Source organism: Phalacrocorax aristotelis, chromosome 24 (genome assembly GCF_949628215.1).
Source record: "Phalacrocorax aristotelis chromosome 24, bGulAri2.1, whole genome shotgun sequence".
In the NCBI taxonomy this organism is placed as follows: domain Eukaryota; kingdom Metazoa; phylum Chordata; class Aves; order Suliformes; family Phalacrocoracidae; genus Phalacrocorax; species Phalacrocorax aristotelis.
Window position 1 is genome coordinate 4005756 of NC_134299.1, and position 18820 is coordinate 4024575.

General features: G+C 53.0%; 1 protein-coding gene and 1 long non-coding RNA gene across 3 annotated transcripts; both read left to right on the forward strand.

Moving 5' to 3' along the window:
• Positions 1-305: 305 nt before the first annotated feature.
• Positions 306-2821, forward strand: LOC142048050 (uncharacterized). Its single transcript, XR_012657376.1, has 3 exons — positions 306-1266; positions 1758-1875; positions 1953-2821. It is a non-coding gene; the product is annotated as an uncharacterized LOC142048050 (long non-coding RNA).
• A 1146-nt stretch (positions 2822-3967) lies between these two features.
• On the forward strand, positions 3968-18151 carry SLC25A37 (solute carrier family 25 member 37). 2 transcript variants are annotated; one of them, XM_075117408.1, is made up of 4 exons: positions 3968-4260; positions 11651-11879; positions 13433-13489; positions 14638-18151. In XM_075117408.1, exons 1-4 carry the CDS (start codon positions 4051-4053, stop codon positions 15156-15158), a joined length of 1017 nt encoding a protein of 338 aa, XP_074973509.1. In that variant the 5' UTR covers positions 3968-4050; the 3' UTR covers positions 15159-18151. The 2 variants fall into 2 exon arrangements, with proteins under 2 accessions (XP_074973509.1, XP_074973510.1); XM_075117409.1 differs by lacking the exon at positions 3968-4260 and adding an exon at positions 5882-6182.
• The last annotated feature ends 669 nt before the right edge of the window (positions 18152-18820 follow it).

An 18820-nucleotide genomic window follows, 5' to 3' on the forward strand; every position in this document is an offset into this window, starting at 1 on the left:
CGCGTGACGGTGGCAGCAGGTTGTGAAAAGGATAAAACTCACCCTAAAACAAGGTGTCGCTCAGCTGTTAGAGAACATGTAGATTTGGAAAGCAAAAAAAAAAAAGAAAATATATATATGTATCTCACTGGATCTTGTAGATAAGCCATAATTTCTGCAGTTCCCAGAAGGTGTCTGCCTCGCAGCATGACACTCCTGCCTTATCGGCATGGGTGCAGCCGTGGTGTCCTGCACCTCCTGCCCGGCAAGAGGCCGCGATAAGCAAAACCGGGCCCTCCTAATCAGCTGCAGAGTGCCAGGCAGATGGCCTGGGGGCTGTAGGCACCTTCTTTGGGCAGAGACTCATGAAAGCCAGGAGCATTTCACTTCATTTCGCAGGTGGTTCCTCATTTCTCATTCTGTTTCTGGCAGCGTGTTATATTTCTGCTGTTTAAAAGCTGCCCTAGGGTGCAGAAGCCCCTTAAAGAAGGTTACATACAGTGAGGACTCAGATCAGCGGGTCTGATTCATCACTTTATTTAGCTGCTCGCAGTGATGCAATGTGCGTGCGGATTGCGGCAGTGTATTTCGCATCGACTTGTCAGTGTATAAACGAGCGTGCTCTGCGCAGCCTGCAGCCAAACTGCGCTTTTAACGGCACAAAAAGCTCTGCCCTTTGCTGCTTCTCTGCCCTGATGGAGCCTGGGGCTCGCGGAGCACCTGGGGGACGTGCTAAGCCCAGGGGAGCTCCGGATGGGGTCCACTGGGAGTGGTGGTGTCCTGGGAGGCAGCGAGGGGATCATTGCACAAGACCGACTGGTTTCAAGGGAAGGTTCTGTGAATCGAGTTGAGTTCGCTTTGTTGATGACCTGCGAGGGATGACTCTTATTTGCCACGCGAGGCAGGGATGGCAGGAAACCATCCAAGAGACACAGGCTGTTTCTTTTCCTGCCGGTGGGATGTGTGACATGACAAAACCACAAGCCAGACCAGACTCCCTGCCCCATTTGATGAATAATTTTGTCCCTTCTTCACGAACACGGGGAAAATCCTCAGTCCGTTCATCTCTGCTTTGGCACCTCTGGCTGCAGCAGCTCCCTGCGCCCCGGGGTGGCCCCTGGCGCGGGGTACGGAGCAGGAGCAGAAAGGATTCCTCATGCCAGTGCTCCTCAGGGTTAAAATATAACCTGTTCCTACCTGGAAACAGCACGTAGGATTTCAGACTAATTCATACTATTTCTTATCGGTGAGCAAGACCTAAGACTGTAGGGGAAAGGGGTCATCAAGGTAAGTGACGCTGTAATCTCCCCACCCTCCCCTGCCCTGCCAGGAGCATTGGAAGGAGGTTAGCTGCTGTTGACTTGCTTATGGAGTGGTAAACCTAGAGAAACTATGTGGAGCAATACTGGAAAGTGTTCCTCCTCGAGTTTTAATTCAGGCATTTCCTTGAATAAGGCTGCCTTACAAAAAGGAACTTCTCGAGCCCGTGTTTGATTTACGTCTTGCAGACACGGGTGATCATCGGGGAGTGCTGCCTGCTGGAAGTACACGTATGCACGTGGTTCTCTAGCTCCGAAATGTCGTTTAAGCTGGAGAACAGTGTCAAACCACCTGTCAGCAACATTTATTTGGTTTAGTCTCTTTTGGAGGAAACAAAGCTACGATAATCCAGTAGCTTCTGCCAGGGGGCAAGATGGGGGGGGAAGGAAGAAGTTTAGCAATCGCTGTGTTAAATTGCATGCTGTTGAAGGACCTTTTATAGTCTCTGCTTTCGACAGGTTTTAGGACGGTTGATGACGCCTGGTCTCATGGGACAATGTGATGGCTGGGACACGCCAGGACCGTGGCCAGGTCTCACCGCCGGCTCTCCCACCCCCCGTACAAGCTCTGCTCCAGGTGCAGAAATTGCTGCCAGGTACCCAAAATCAATCAGGAGTGAGTCACGCGCATGACGCTCTTGTTATTTTTTCCAGTGCCGCCGCGTTCCCACGGAGGACGGAGGCTTCCCAGCACAAACCCTGGGGCAGGAGGGAAGAGGACAGCACGTGCCAGCGCTGGGCCCGATCCTGCTCCGCCGCAGCCCCTCTCCAGGGACCCGGACGGGAGGCGAGGATGAGAGCAGACTAGGCATTTCTCGCCTCGTGTGTCTGCATTTCATGGTTAACGGGAAAACCAAGCACTCTATTTTTTGCTCTTTTGGGCCTTCAGAGGATGGTTTTATCTCTTGCTTCCCAGGGCTGAAGCAGCAATACGTTGCTTTGGATTACCATGGTGCTTGATGCAACTGGTTAACCTTGGTTTCAGCACACGCTGCACAACACCACCCTCCCAGCAAGGTTGAACTCCAAATAATCCTCCAAGGAGCAATGAAATAAAGTTAATGGTGTTCCCGGAGCCCTGCGCCACAAAGACTTTGCCCCCATCTCCTTCAGAGCGTCAAATTTAATTGGTTTGGGCTGATTTCATGGTGGAACAAAAAGATCATACAAAACACAGGGGAAGAGGAGTGTTCCGGGGTGCAGGGGCACAGGGTGAGCTTGCTCCTCCTGCAGACAGGCCGGGATTAATGGCTCCGCGGCGCAGCGGGAGCTGTGGCGAGGGACGGTGGATGCTGTGGATCCCATCTGCCCAAAAAGCCTTTGCAGGGAAGGGCAGAAAGCTCTTCTAAGCCCTTCCACCAGCTTTTCTTCCCCACGCTGAGGCTCAAGCCCGTGCAGAGGAGCTGATCCTTCTGTCCCAGCCCTGCCGGACAGGGTGACAGGAGTGGGCAGCAGGCTCTGCGCAAGCTGGGGCACCCAGAAAACCCTGACCTGAAAGCAAATAAATAAATCCTATCGTAGGCAAAACTCCTCCGAGACGAAGCGGCAGCAGCGCAAGACCTGAGCTGGCCCCGTGGCATTGCTTGTGCTTTGGGGAGCACGGGGGGAGCACGTGGGGAGCATTGGGGGAGCACTTGGGGAGCATGTGGGGACGACTGGGGAGCATTGGGGGAGCAAGTGGGGAGCATTGGGGGAGCATGTGGGGACGACTGGGGGAGCAAGTGGGGAGCATTGGGGGAGCATGCGGGGAGCACTGGGGAGCACGGGGTGAGCACTGGGGGGGCATGTGGGGAGCATTGGGGGAGCACCGGGGGAGCACTTGGGGACCACTGGGGGAGCATGTGGGGAGCATTGGGAGAACATGTGGGGACCACTGGGGGAGCATTGGGGGAGCATGTGGGGAGCACTGGGGAGCACGGGGTGAGCACTGGGGGAGCATGTGGGGAGCATTGGGGGAACATGTGGGGACCACTGGGGGAGCATTGGGGGAGCATGTGGGGAGCAGTGGGGGCTGTTTGGGCTCGTGGAACGCGCTGCGGGCTGCGTCACTCCCGGCGATACCACACTCCTCCAAGAAAAACACCACCTTTGCTCATGTAATGCCCACGATTTCCGCCTTCCTCCCTCCCCGCCCGCCCGGCCTGGCCCGAGAAGCGCCCCGGGAGGTGCAAGGCTGGCTGCGACCTGGGGTGCTCACCGCGGAAGCCCCCACCCCCCCACCCCCCCAGGGCCACACGCGGGAGCACGCAAGGCGCCAGGCGTGCGTTGTGCACGCGGGGAGCGCTCTGCACCCCGACACGGTGCAGAGGGCCGGGCCGGCTGCTGCGGGGCGCCCCCGGCCCCAGCCCCCGCCTGCCCGTGCTGGTGCTCGCACGGGGTGCAAGCCCCGCTGCGACCCCCTCCCCACCGCGCCGCGCGCCCGCCAGCCGGCCCGCCCCTCCGCCAGAACCAATCGCGCCCCTCCGTCCCGTCGCCTCTCCACGCTATTCGCCGCCACCCCCGCCAATCTCCCTCCCCGCCGCCCGGCCGTTTGTGACGTCCCGCCGCGGCAACCCCCGCCTCCAGCCTCCCGCCTCACTCATTCCCCGCCGTAGCCCAACGGGGAGGCGGGAAGAGGCGGCGGCGTGTCGCTATTGGCGGAGAGCGGGAGGGGCGGGGCGGGGCGTGGGCGCGGCTTTAAAGCGGGGCCGGGGCGGCGGGTGAGGCTGGTGCGGACCCCCCCGCGCCCCCCCCTCCCCGTCCCCGCGGGCGGATGGAGCTGAGCTGCGGAGTGGGGGGCACCGCCGCGGCGCCCCCGGGGCCCGGGCCGCCCCCCCCCGCCGCCGCCGCCCCCCCACCGCCTATGGAAGGCGAGGAGTACGAGAGCCTGCCGAGCGGCGCCTCGCTGGGCACGCATATGATGGCCGGGGCGGTGGCGGGCATCATGGAGCACACGGTCATGTACCCGGTGGACTCGGTCAAGGTGTGTGGTGGAGGGTGGGGGGCGGCGGCACACGGGGCCTCCGGGAGCCGCTCTGGGGAGGCGGGTGCGGGAGGGTTTGCACCGGGGAGGGGGGGTGTGCGGTCAAGGTGTGCACCGGGGGGGTTACGTACAGTGGGGTACCGGGGGTGTGCGGGAGAGTGCGCGCGGGGGGGTGCGTGCAGTGGGGTACCGGGGGGGTGCGGGGGGGGGTGCATGCACGAGGTGTGGCGGTTTGTGCTGGTGCAAGCGGGGGAGCACACATGGGGTGCTGGGGGTGTGCGGTGGTGCAGGGAGAGGGGAAGCATGCGAGGGTCGTCGGGCTACATGGGGTGCAAGTGGGAGGGAAGTGTGCAAGGAGTGTTGGGGTGCCCAGGGTAGGGAATGTTGCCTGGGGGGAGCAGAGTTGTACCGGGCTGTTGGGGAGTGTGCTAGAGGTGCTGGGAGTGGGTGAGGAGCAGGGTGCTGAGTGTGGAAGGTCCCTGATGACACCTGGAGCTCCGAGCCCACCCTGGACCCATCCCTGCAGCCCCTCAGGTGCTGTCCCAGGCAGCCCCGGTGTCCTCAGCCCCGGTGAGAGCTTTGCGCAACCCACGGTGCAAAGGTGTGCACCGGGCCTTGCCGCCTCCCGCCGCAGCAAGCAAAGTCCTCGTGCTGCTCCCCAGGGCGGGAGATGCTGCAGGTGCTCTCCAGCGTGGGCCTGGAGCAGGAACACCCCCCTTCCAGGTAGCTTTTCCCTCCTGTTGTGTTGGGATCCCAGCCCAGGAGGGAAAAGCTGGTGGGATGGGGTGGTCCGTCTGTCTGCATGCCTGCCACGACAGCTGCAAGGGATGTGAATCCAACCTTACGTGCAGCCCCAGCCCCACGGCAGTGGTGGTTTTATCAGGGTCAGGGCTTGTAAATGGACGTGTGCGGCTGCAGATATGCCAGTGGTGGTTGGGTTTTAATGCAGATGAGCTGCTCGAGGCTTGGGGGGGTGCTGTCGGTGCTGTTGAGTACCTGTGAGGGGACACTGTGGTGTCACTGACGTGGTAGGAAGCATTAAAAAGGGTATTTCTTCCCTCTGCACTGCCAGCGTGCTGCTCCGGCAGCTCAGAAAGAGAAATTAAGGTTGGGAAAAGCCAAGCACCCTCGATGTTGTATTGCTGGGGCTCACAGATCCTCCGTGGTTGGGTCAGGAAAGGCTGCAAGCAGATGCTCTAATTTCTCCTCTTTTCAATGCAGGGCTCCCTGAAAGTAGAAAGAGGAGAGGAAATGCCTTTGCTTTGAGGCACTGGAGGTCTTGCCAGTCTGCTGCGATAAGCATTCAAAGGGAATATTCTCTGGGGTTTTTCCTACACTTTCCCTCTGGGCCTGGCCCGTAGGTTTGGGCTGCCCCGTGTTGTGGGTCCCCCCGAGGGGCAGGGTCCGTGCCCACCCCGAGTGCCTCCGCGTACCAGCTGCTTTCGGAAACCAGCCTGGTGTTTTCTGCCAAGTCACGGTCCGAGCAGCGTGTCATCAGTCCGGACTTTATGGTCTTGTTTAAGAGGGCATTTCCTCTGCGGGGAAAAGGGAGAGGGAGAAAATGAAAGTTGTGCCTGGCTTACCGGAGCGGGAGGTGCTTTGTCGGAAGGTAAAAGTGCTGATTTCATCGGCCAGTGAATTCCCTGGTTGCTTCATGGCCAGCAGCGCCTGTGTTAGGAGAGCGCCTGGCCAATGCCTTTACACTGGGAATAATCCTGCTCAGCAAACTGCCTTGAAGTGCTCGGAAGCAGATAAAATAGTCTGGCTGTTGGCTGGCTGTGGGGAAAGCTCCGGTGGAGCGTGGCCAAGGCCACCCCATGTGTCAGGGGCAGAGTGAAATCCTGAGCTGCAGGCTTTGGGTGCTGTTACTGCGATGGGCACCCGCTGCTGGCTTGTGTCTGTTCTGTCTGCTATGGGAAAAGGTGAGAACTGACCCCAAAAGAGCTTTTTTTTTTGTAATGGGAGTAACCAAATACTAGTTAAGCTTGTAAGAGCAGCTGTCTTTTACTTCACTATGGGAAACATGCCACTCTCCTCCTACAGAAGAGCAGCAAAGCTCCTTCCTTAGCCTGACTTTCTGGATAATAATTACTGGGATCGGTCATGGCTGAGGAGGTCAGAGGTTGTGGATGCTGCAGAAAGAGGCATTTCAGACCCTGGCTGTAGATCATGCTGTAGAGGAAATGTTTTGGTTCTAGCAAGTCATTTCCTCTCAAAGAGAAACTGAAAATGATTTAATTTGGGGAATTGTTTGCTCCAGACGCTTGCACAATTCCTGAGCATGCCGAGGTTGGGGTAGGGCGGGCTGTGATGGTGGTGTCCTGCTGAGGTGAGTTAAGGCAAGCAGTTAAAATAGTGCCCTGTGAACCTCTGAAGCGTGAGAGCGTAGAAAATGCCTAGAGGTGGTGTTGGTGCTCATGGGGCAGTACGTGCTCGGGTGTCATGAGGGAGGGTGTAAATCCATGATGCACATACCCATGTACGGCCTCTTACAGCACCTGGCTGCGATTTCCCCTGCTGTAACCTAAAGCATTGCTAGTCTTAAGCGGGTGCTGCAGTGAAGTTGCTATTTGTTTAGTGGGGAAATGTGTTACAGGTTTGCTTTACCAACTAAAGCTGCAGCTGGAGGCTTGTGGTTATTGAGACTTTCTTGATGTCTCTTCCTTCCCATTATTTTCCTTCTCATGGTAAAGACCCGCTTGCAGCTTCAGCCTTAACTACACCTTGGCCTCTGTCTTACCCACTTAGGCTGAGGTTGTAGTAAAACACTAGCTTGAACTGGAGGCTTTTAGACTTGTGCCAATGGTGTTTCTCATAGTGCTTAGGCTTGTTTTGTAGCTGCTGAAAACACAGCTGTCCTGGCAAGCCTGATCAGCCTCCCAATTTTAGAGGTCAGCATGTCAAGGACTTCTTGTGATGGCTGCAGAAGGGAGTTTCTGGAGGACTCCCCTGGAGCCTCCTCCCTCTTCTTGCTTAAGCCATTTGGTGGCTTTTCTATGAGGCTGCTGGAGCTGGTTTCCCAAGGCAGGTAAAGTAGCAGCCTTGAGGATGTGAAGAACAGTTGTCACCTGGGAACTAATTGCTGATGTGAGACAGCTCAATGAGAAAGTGATGTGCTAGGCTAGAACCTCCCTTCCACGCAGTGGATGGCAGTCACACCAATGGCAAAGTCCTTGCTCCAGCCCTAACCACGTTGCAGCCCTTCTCCATGAAAACCTGACCCCCTCTGAACCAATTTGGTGCAATAAGGTGTCTGTGAGTCGACTTGGCTGTGGCTGTGTGTGGTTCCTAATGCGTATGGAAGGTCCTGTACTGTAAAGGGAACTCCTGGGGTGAGGAGTAGGAGAAATGTCTGCCTACACCTGCTATGCCAGAGAGGAGTGGAAAGGAGGACAAGTATGATGGGGCTTGTTGGGAGGGATGGAGGGAATGTTTTGGTGGCTCCAGCTATAGGACAGTCAACTGTGGGTGACCTGCCTGGTGCAAGTAGTCTTTGGAGCTTCCTGCTTGTAACTAAGGTCTTGAAAGCACATGAGTATTAGGGTGGCAGGCAGATGAGCTCCTGTGAGCTGTTTTACTGTGGTTTACATAGACTTTGGGGTTAGGGATGTTTTGCTTGGGTTTGGTGGTGGGAGGATGTGCACCCATCCATCTCAATGCAGATCCAGGAGGAGCAGTTGCTCTTGTTTCAGCTGATGGTGTTGGGGTGCTGGAAAGTCATGGCTGAGCTGTTTGACTTGACCCTATGCTCCCTTCCCACGGACCTTTGCAGACATGGGTGGGTGCCACACCAGGTGTGTTGCTTGTCCGGGAAGGTGCTGTAGCTGAAAAACAGCCTAGCAAAAACAGAAAAGGGAGTTCAGAGCTTGAGCGTGGCATGGGTCGTGCAATAGTGAAACCTTCTCTGGCCAGCAGGGTCTGATCTGGTTGCTGAAGAAATGCCACTTGTTTCCTGGTAAAAGCATATTGTGTTCTTGGTGTCTTTTGTTAGCTGCAGGGAGACCAGGGTGGCTGCCTGTCACATGAACGTGCAGGCTGAACTCTGAGAAAAGTATGCCATGTTCAGAGAAAAAAACAAAGGCAAATTATATCTGAGCTTGTGTTTGTACAGCGGCATGTGAAATCAGTGACCCTTTGCAAGAATATGCAGAACTAGGGACCTGATTCTTGGTAGCAAAACAGTTCTAGGTAGAAAAGGACCCTAGACTATTCCTTCTGGCAGCAGGAAGGCTTGGCGCTTCCCCCCAAACAGCATCCGTAAAGACAGCGCTGGTCCACAAGCAGCAGGTAACCTGATGAACCTGAAGCTGTGGCGTTTGGTGTTGCTTCTCGTGCCCAGGCTGAAACCAGGACTACCAGGACGCTTGCGGTTGTCTGTGTGCTCTTGCCTTATGCAATGAGGATTAATCTAAATAGGTGGAGAAGTGTTTCTTGGCTGGTTAACCAGGGGGGTGAGGCTCCTGGAGGAGCTTGCTGGCTTCAGATAGGTGGCAGGAGCTGGTGGGAGCGGGGGGGTAAGGACTGCATAGCTCATAGCAAATCGTCACTGTTCACACCATGATAAACTTATCCGGGGTGAAACAGAGCTGAACCTGTTTTCAGCTCTGTGCCTCTTGCATTGCAGCAGCCGCACAGGAGATCCTGGGTTTGGTTACTCCTTGGGCTGCTTGCCCTGTTTGTGTCCGCAGCCTTAATGAAAGGTGCAAGCCTGCGGACCTGGCTGTGCTGGTGGTGATGCAAACTGCAGGGTGTGTGGTTGGGTGGGTACAACGTACACTTACCGCCCGCTCTGGGGTACGGTGTGAGCTTCTGAACCCCTTTAGAGGAGCTCGGATGATCAATGTTAAAAAAAAATTGATATTTAGCCATTCTTCTGTGAAAAAAACTGGATCCTCAGTAAGGGTGGAGATACTCAGGGTTAGTTCTCAACAATACAGCATCACGTGCTTTGGTCTTGCACATGCCAGGCTGATGTTTGTTCCTTTACAGCAACACTTATCCCTGGTTACCTTTCTGGTGAGATGACACTGCTGCGTGCTTAAATTATACCAGCTGCTTCGAAGGTATCCCAGCAATAGACTGGGGTGAGAGCGAGATCTCCTGGGGTCAGTTCTGGAGTCTGAAGCAATGCCTTCAAGTTAAAACTAGCGGTGGGGGGGGGGGAAAATACAAACCCCATCTGGATGCAACCAGCTCGGCAGCGGTGGGTTGTGCTGAGTCACGCTGGTGGTGGAGCGGCTGCGGGGAGTTTCTCCAGGGCGTCGTGAAATCCAGCCCCTGCCGCGCCCCTCCTGATGGGCATCAGTGGGATGGGAAGGTGCAGAGACCCATGAGGGGTTGCAAGACCCTTACGCCTGCTGAAAGCTGGATTTAAAACCTGTTCTTAAATTCCAGGATAATTCAGGGCTGTTGCTGCCTTTACAGGAGGATTTTTCTGAGCCTTTGGGTTTATTTCCAGCCCTGGTCATAGGTTACAATGCATTTAGTGCTCTGAAACAGGAAGCTTTGCTTGAGGCTGCCAAATTCCCTGTTGTAGGGTGATGCCTTGTCGTGACCACTGGCTGATGCTTAAGTCTGAAATTCAGCTAGCTGCTGAACTAAGTCACTTTGCAAATGTAATTCCTGCGCAATTTTTAGAGTATTTACTACAGATGTAATTATGTAGCTTAGACTCACATATTGCTTTGCTGCTTTCATAGCTTGGTTTTACTGTACTGGGTTAAAGTCCTGAATTGACCTCTGGTCTCTTCCTTGATCTCAGGAAGTATATGTGAAAGTGCTCTTCAGTTTCCAGTAACTAGAGTGATTTGGGGTATCAAAGGTCCAAACCTGAAACATTTTTATTGGCTTAAGCTTGCCTGGAAGCTTAGCTGTAGTATTGCCTCCTGGCTAATTAAGTGAATCAGTAAGCCTGAAGGGCCGTATCGGGTGAGGAAGCAGGGAGGTGGCATGGGCAGTGCTTGCTTTTCCAAGGGCTGTTGAGTCTCTGCCAGGGATGGAGCCGCTCGTGTTGCTTTACCCACAAGGGCAGCGCTGGTGTCTGCATGCTGCCAAATCATTTGGGGAAAACTTTATTCTGAAGATGGGGCATCCCAGCTCAGGGGGTGCAAAGCATCCTTCCTGACAAACCTGAATGACCTCTTAATTGCGCTTTTCAAGCTTCTCCTTAAGAGCATTAATTTGATGGAGCTTGTTGCAGGTTGCTAAACTCTTGTCTCCTGTGGCTATGCCCTTTCCCAGGAGCCTTCTGTGTGTGTTTTTGAGGTGTGAGGCTGCCTCCAAAGGCTGTATCCCTCCAGACCGGTTTTGGTGTGATCAGCCGTGTTGTAGACCGGCAGGGCTTGTGGGCTGCTCAGCAGGAGTAGCAGAACCCTTTGCATCTTGATGCTCTAGATTTGCTTGGTCTTTCTGGGTGCTTGTAGAGGTTTCAGCCCTGCCAGTGTCTCTTACCTCACTGGTGGGAGGTGGCTGGGGTCTGTGCCCTGCAAATGCCCATCGCAGGTTGGCATCATCATTGCAAGGGCTTTGAGCATTGCTGGTGTGTGATGGCATCAGTCTGCAGAAGCCTGAAAAAAGCTAAAAGTAATTTTTCCCACGGTGCATAATTAAGTGATGGCAGTGAGTTTAATAAGATGCTTTGAATGCCAGAAGCTTAGCTGGCTTCAAAAGCCTGCAAGAAAAGCCCATTGAGGACTGTTGAACAAAGATGCAGATGAAACCTCCTGGCTCGGGCAGTTGGTGGCTGCAGGGCACCAAGAGCAGGGAGGGAAGATGGGGCAGAGGGTGGCTCCGTGCTTTGTGCTCCCCAGGCTGCTGGGGGACAGTCACCTGCTGGGTCCTCCTTGGGTTGCTGGGCAGGAGAACAGGGTGGCCTCTACCTGTCTTTCCTTCTACTGGGTCAGGTACCCTGTTTTCTCAGCTTGCCCTTCTAGGAAAGCTGTTTCCCAATCGAGCAGGCTAACTCTGCATGCCAAGTGTCAAAAGCAGCTGAGCAACTGTAGGAGAAACAAGCTGGGGCAGAGAACCGGGAGGCAATTAAAGACCTAACTGTATTTCTTCACTGCGTCTTTTGAACAACTGTGCTAGCTTAATTCCCTGTACTTTCCATGCATAAACAAGAGCAGAGGTTACACTTCACTCCGCTGAGCACTTGTCTGAGCAGCCTCATAACGTTTTGGTGTTGCAATGGGAGCGTGGAGTTAATCTCAGTGGGCTGGCAGGCAAAGCACGGATAAATAATGCCATGGCCCCGGTGTGGGTGCAACTGGGGAATAAATTATTGACCCCTCTAATGACCTTTGAAGTCTTGTAGCTCTTTAACTCTATGGCTTGTGCTTGTTGCATTAAAAACAGGTAACTGAGGCCTCTCCCTTCGTGTGCTTTGTTACAGACAAGGATGCAGAGCTTGCAGCCGGACCCCAAAGCCCAGTACAGGACCGTGTATGAAGCCCTGAAGAAGATTGTCCTTACAGAGGGTTTCTGGAGGCCTTTACGTGGGATTAATGTCACCATGCTGGGGGCTGGCCCTGCCCACGCAATGTACTTTGCCTGCTATGAAAAAATGAAAAAGTCTCTAAGTGATACTATCCAGCATGGAGGAAACAGCCACTTGGCCAATGGTATTTTGGGGGTTTTCGCACCAAAAAAAAGCTTGCAATTAACAGCTGGTCCTTTGCTTGCTTCACACACTTAGCCTGGCATCCTTCACTGTGCTCTGCTCCTGGAAGATCTGTTGTAGGCAGCCTGCATTCAGACTGACGCCGTAAATACCCGTGCGGGAGGATGGACCTTGCAAACATAACCCCAGGCTTGCAGGTCTCGGCACCCGCTTTGGGAGTGCTGGAGAGGCGGGGGGAAGCCAGGTAGGCAAGGGTGGCACCTGCTCTCTAGTCGAGTGCTTCAGCTGGTCACCGTGCTCCTCTGAAACCTGTGCCCTGTCTTAGGATGGCTGACGGCTTGGTAGGTCTCTCTTCCAGAGGGTAGAGGTGGCTGGGCTGGCAGCAGCAGAGCAGAAAAGCCCATCCTGGCCTGGAAGCCCTGATGGCACTGTTGTGCACCTCCAAAGTCGTAGTCTAGCTATTTCTGCACTTCTCTTTAAACTCAAATAATTCTAGTGCAAGTAATGAATATGTTGGACAAGAGGTGTTGAGATGCAGTCGCAGCCTGTTTCTGGCTTTATATTGAAGGCATCGTCTAAACATCTTGAGGACTGAAGTACAGGTCGCTCCAGATGTCTCCCATGGAGCTCCAGCGTGACAAAGTGCACTGCACCCTCTGTGCGCTCGCATGCTTTAGTCAAGATTTTGCTTCTACCAGGAAGGCTTGTAGGTCCAGCTGTACTGCTGGAACAGCAGAAACCCTCTGCCAGAGCAGCCACGGGTGTTACAACAGGGTTTGTGCAGAAGGCATTTGTGCCTGGTGCTTGACATGATGTGATGGTAGGACTCTGCCATGGCGGTCACTTGACTTGACCCAACCAACTTGGTGAAGGGTATATAATACCTTTCTGGCTTGCTGCTTTTTTGCTAGTAATGTGCTTCCTGTGTTTGCCTTTCAAGTAGCTACAGGCTTTCGGTACCGGTAGGAAAACTGAAGCGCTGCGTTAATGAGAAATGACCGAAAGTCTTTTGGGCAAGAGAGAATTTGAGCTGGAAACCTACATCAAAGGTGAAGGTGTGGCTCGAGAGGCCCATCCTAGAGCCAACTGCAGAATCATTAATGGCTGCCTGGATGTTTGCAGAATCTGTGCAATTAGTGTTTAAAATGAGACTGAGTAAACAGATGAAAATGCCTAATTATGGATGCGCTGAGCCAGTTGTAAACATTGCTCATCTCAGTCCAGCGCGGGCTGAGCGAAGCCGGCAGTGTCTTGCGCAGGCAAAGCCTTGCGAGTCGGAGGGAATAGCAAAGGTGATGGCTGTGATCCTGTGAGCAGATCCTGGTTTCTCTCAAGCTGCTTGCGTTGGGCTTTTCTCCCCTGGGAATGAGTTGTGTTGCTGGGTGCTTCCCTGGGCTTGCTGCGGGGCCGCGCTGTAGCTCCCCGAGCAGTGGTACCCGGGTCCTTGGTGCGGTGGGGGTCGCCTGCAGCACCGGCTGCCTCTCAGGTGGCAGTGCCCGAGCAAGCCCCTGGCTTCTGAGTCTTCTTATCTGAAGGATGCTCTTGTGTTTGCAGGTATAGCTGGGAGCGTGGCCACGCTGCTCCACGACGCAGTGATGAATCCCGCTGAAGGTAATGCCCTGGGCTAATGGGAAGTGCTGCACCGAGGCCACCCTGCGCCGTCTCAGCAGCTTAAGCCCTTTGCTTTAGGGACTCTGCCCAGCTTTTAATGAGCTCAGACAGGCCTGTGTAAAGGGATAAATTCTGCCTGGCTGTTTTACCTTGCTTGCCGAGGGGTTGCACAGCATCTGCGTGGCGTATCATGGCTTTCCAGGAAAACTGGTGTCACCTTTACTAACACAATGCTGCTACTGCTCTGCTAGTGTATCTTTACTGAAGTGGTGTTTTTTCTGACGCTTTGGACCACCCAAAGCAAGCTGAGCTCAGCCTTACTAGACAAGCGCAGCAGCCGGTGGGACCATTGCGTAGCCTTCCTGGGTAGGTAGAGTCTGGAGTTCAGAGAGCTAATGGTGAAATGCAGCTAAAAAGGCAATTAGCTGGACTGACTGTTAATGTATTGTACTTCTGAGTTGGCCCAAAGTCAGTTTTTTCTGAAGTAAAAAATGTCTGTAGTGTTTAAAATCCTTCTAATCATATTGGTTCAAATCCTTTTAATCATATCCTGAATAAATGAATTACTTTAAGTGGCCTTTTGCTTAAGTCAGTGGAAGCTGTTCCATTTCAGGACTTGGGACTGTAGGTGGGGTCTGTTGCGCTTCCCAGCTGACGTACAGTTATTTACCTTTCTGCCCTTGTCCTCCTGGTATGTCAGGGTTTCAGCACAACAGCTCTGCATCTTTATAGACACATCTGAGGGTCTTTATCAGTCTGTCCTAATGCCTTTCTAGGTAGAACCACAGGTTGCGTAGTTAAGCTTGAGTGCATTAGCCCATGGAAGCGGAGAGCTGTTGAACCAGGGTTGAGCTCTGACCTGCTTCCCTTGCTTGCTGCACTGAATTTTTTGGGGGCACTGGGCAGGTTCAGGGAAGCGGAGGTGTTATGCAGGCTTTTGGTGAAAGCCTGTACATAAGGAGCTCATGGCTACAGAAATGCCTGTTTTATGTCTTAGCAGTTTGGGCTTGGAAGGGGAGGTTGGATCTGGACAGTTGGGACTTGGAGCAGGGTTCAGTCTGGGTGTTGTGATGACCAAGAAATGTGCCTTAGCTAATAAGTCTTTATCTCCCTGTGTCTCTCCTGCCTGGTGCTGTCACCTGGACCAGTGGTGAAGCAGCGGATGCAGATGTTCAACTCCCCATACAAGTCTGTCCTGGCATGCATAAGGACAGTGCAGAAGACGGAGGGATTCGGTGCCTTCTACCGCAGCTACACCACCCAGCTCACCATGAACGTCCCTTTCCAGGCCATTCACTTCATCACCTACGAATTCATGCAGGAGCAGATCAACCCGCGCCGGGAGTATAACCCTCGGTCCCACATCGTCTCCGGTGCCATCGCGGGGGCTGTGGCCGCCGCCGCCACCACTCCTCTGGACGTCTGTAAGACCCTGCTCAACACCCAAGAGAACATGGCCTTGAGCTCTGTGAACATCAGCGGACACCTCTCGGGCATGGTGAATGCCTTCAAGACAGTCTATCGGCTGGGGGGCATTTCGGGGTATTTCAGAGGGGTGCAGGCGCGCGTCATCTACCAGATGCCTTCAACAGCCATCTCCTGGTCAGTGTATGAATTCTTCAAGTACTTTCTCACAAAGCACAAGCTGGAAAAAAGAACATCCTTGTGAAGGACTTGGGGAGAATGAATGCAAGGCTCCGTGTCCCCTCTGTGTGTGTCTGTGTGTGTCTGCAAGCCAGCCAGCTCTGGGTCTCTGCTAAGGAACGTGCCAGGTTTCTGGTGGATTCACAGCTGATGTCCACTTCTCCCTCCCTGGGGATTAAAGTGGTCCTCAGTCACACGTTCCCCTCCTTGCTTAATGAAATAGTTTATAAAGACTTATAATATATATATTTAACTTTATTTTGGAGAAGTGAAATTGCTAACTGATATTTTTTCTGGATAAGTTTGAAGATGTTTACTCCTCACTAAAGGCTTAGGTTATACAGCCTAGGCTGGGTTTTTTCTATATTGAAGAAGCAAAATATCCAGTCGCAGAACTTTTATATAAATATAAAATAGATGGATAATGTTTATCCTTTATTTTTCTATGTAGGCATTTGGGTTGTTTTTAAATACTATTACAGCTAGATGCTGAGCTGTTTAAAAAGGGCTAAATTCTTCCATCCTGTGTAAGGAAGACACAAAAGCATTTATTTTTATAGCCAGATTGGCTTTAATTGTACAGCATTTAGCCTCCCAACAGTGGCCTGGATTCTCGTGTGGGTGTCAAGGTACTTGGTAGCCCCTTGAGACTTGCTGGGATGGGAAGAGAAGGAATGGGGACACCACTTCGGGAAACTGTAGGATGTTGAGGAAGGGCACCCCAAAACAGCTGGTCACTTTGCGGGGGGGAGAGGGGGAAACTAGCAATTCCACTTTTTACAAGGAGAATCTTAAAATGTAGGTTTTAAAAGAATAGTATTTTTCTGCAAACACTTTTTTAAAGGTACATTTTTTTAATGGTATGTGATAGCTGAACAGCCTTCATCCTCCCTTAATTTATTCATACTCTTTTCACTAAGGCCCTGATTCCCCCTTACAGGAGCGACCGTGCATATCTTGATAGCTGGTGGGATCAAAGTGGGGTGCACGGAGCTGCTCGGCTCCCCGGGGGGGGACGGGAGCTTCTGTTTACAGTTTGGCTACTGAGTCGCAAGGGTCTCATCCTGGCAGCACCAAACCAGCAGCGGGTGGCGAATGCCTTGGGAAAGTCTTCCCTGCAGAACCAAAGCCACCTCCCATCCCAGGTTTGACAATAAGCTGCTGCTCATCTCTGTTGGGGGGGGGGGCGGGAAACCCCAACCTGGAGGGGTTCCTTCTGCTGTGGGTTTGGTTTTGCTGCTGTGGGATGCTGAGCTTTGCAGTGGCCAGCAAAGCTGTGCTCGCTTGGGAAGGGCAACAGCCTCGCTGCATGCCCTGCTCCTCTTGGGAATGGCTCTTCCAAACCAAAATGCATCCTTTCGCCAGTTACTTGGGTGATCAGTAGTTAATGAGGGATTTGGGGGGGCCCTGGATGTGTAAATACTAGTTACAGGACACCAACTGGCAAATCTCCATCCTCCCGGGAGCTTTCCCTGCCAGCAGCAGCTGATGTCTCAAGCCGGCACCATCTCCTTACCGCTGTGCACGGGGCAGTTTGTGCTCCGCCGTGGAGATGCGGCTTCAGCTCGCCACCAGCGCTGGGGAGGTCTGTGCCGGGAGCCGCGATGCGATGGGCAGCTTTTGGGCTGGCTTGTGTCACTGGGGGTGTCCCGTCAGCCGGACGCATTGCGTAGGACGACACTAAGTAGAGCAAATCCTTTTGCTCTGTTATTTGGAGAATGTAAATCAAAGAGCACCTCTGGGTGGTGGTGCGTGTGCCTTGTGTAAGTTAACCTTGTGCCGCTGATGATGATGGTGAAATGAGCTTCTTGATGCCTTTTTGTCACTTAAACTGAATGAATCACTGTGTCAAATGCACCCTGTGTCTTAAAGTGTAAAAGCTGTAAGCTCGAGGCCGCTGGGCTCGGCGGTGCAGCTGGAGCAAGCCCTCGGCTCTCTCTGCACGTGGAGATCCTCGAGGCTGGAGGTCTTTGAGCTGTCTATTAGCCTTGGATGTCTTTTTCTATTGACTTTAGAAACTGGAGAGTCACTAACAGGAACCAGAACTGCACAAAATATTTCCATCAGAGATGGGCGTAAACACTTAGATGAAAATTTTGGGTCACTTTATGCTACAGTTTGCCTCTTTTAATCTTAATGTGGAAGGCGACAGCTTTCAGTGAGACTTCAGTAGCTAGGAGTCGTACTCGGCAGGTGGTTCCCAGTGCATCATCCTCTTCCTCTGGCTACTTAGCTTTAATATAGCTGACTTCACTCCGGCTATTCTGGGAGAACTTCATCTCCCGTATGAAGTAACGTGTAAGTAACTGGGACACCAAGGCTGGACTTGCCCAGGGACAGAGCCTGTGGCTATGGAGCAATATGGGAGGGTGGTTGTGGTTTTGGCCAGCTGAGCCTCCTCCTTGGAGGGGGAGGCAGCATCCCATTTCAGTTGCTAGCCAGGGCGTGCCTGGGAACCTCCTGAGTGTTTAGCACAAGTATCAGCCAGGTTTTCTTGGGCGCTTGCTCTGCCTCAAGCTGAGAGTGGTGAGGAGCACTTGGATGTTTTATAGAGCTCTTTGCAGATTACTCCAGGTATCTGATAAAACCACGCTGCCCATTCTGCAGCTGGGAATGTGCCGAGCTGGTCTAATGATTGCAGAGGTCTTTTCTATGTTTTAAATGTTTCCTGCTGTATGTAATGCTGGATCCCTGGGCAAAAGCCCCTTCACCAAAGCAGTTGCTCCTCATCTCTTCTAGGTTTGCATTTGAAAGTTTTGCTGCGAGTCTGAAGTTTTATTTGAACCTGGTATGTGAAACATGTACTGCTGCTTTGTCTGCAACAAACGCACATATTATTTAAGGGGGAGGATGAGTGACTTTGTCCGCAGTTCTTAATTTGTACTTTTTTTGCCTGCCTTGGAATTTAATGTGTTTCCTTATGTATATTTAACAATGCAGGAGTTCATTGGTGAAATGCTGCTACAGTTGTATCACTGGAGCTCAAGGAAATAAAATATTTTGATTTTTGTCCTTTTATGCTCAGGCTCGTGGCTTTCCTTAGCTGTGGAGTTGGGCACTGGGCTCCAGCCGGGGCTGAGCAGCAGGAGGGTGTTGGTGGCAGCTGGGCAGGCTGTTCGCTGGAGGAATGGTGCCTTCTAGTGTTGCATGAGCACTTGGCAGGCTCAGCACCTCCCCACCTGAGTCGGATAAAGCCCTTCGTCATCACACAGGAGGGTGGAAATACTTCTGGGAGGGGTTTTGCAGCCTGGCAGAGGCTGACAGTGGTGTCATGGGCTTGCGCACCTCTAGGAGCCGCTGAAGGGTTTTAAAACGTAGTCCTCTTGGCAATGAATTGGCTTCTGAGATTTGCAAAGCAAACCCGCAGACTGTGGCTTGTTCGGCAGGAAAGCAAATTCCCAAATCGGGATTTCTTCCCCCTGGAAGGAAGTGCATGGGGTGAAAGCCTTGGGGGAGCTGTTTGTTTTGAGGTTTTGGTAATATTTGCTCCATAATTTGAAGGGAAAACCCCACAAGGTATTAAGCTGCTTTAGGTCTTACCTTCTCCTTCAATAAAAAGGAAAATATGTGCATTGGTATGGTTCCTGCACAGCACTTAATGCTTCCCTTAAACCTTCCTTTAAAGCTGGGCTGAGCAGCATCAGGTTAATCAGACCTACTGAGCTGCCCCAGAGCCTGCAACTAAGC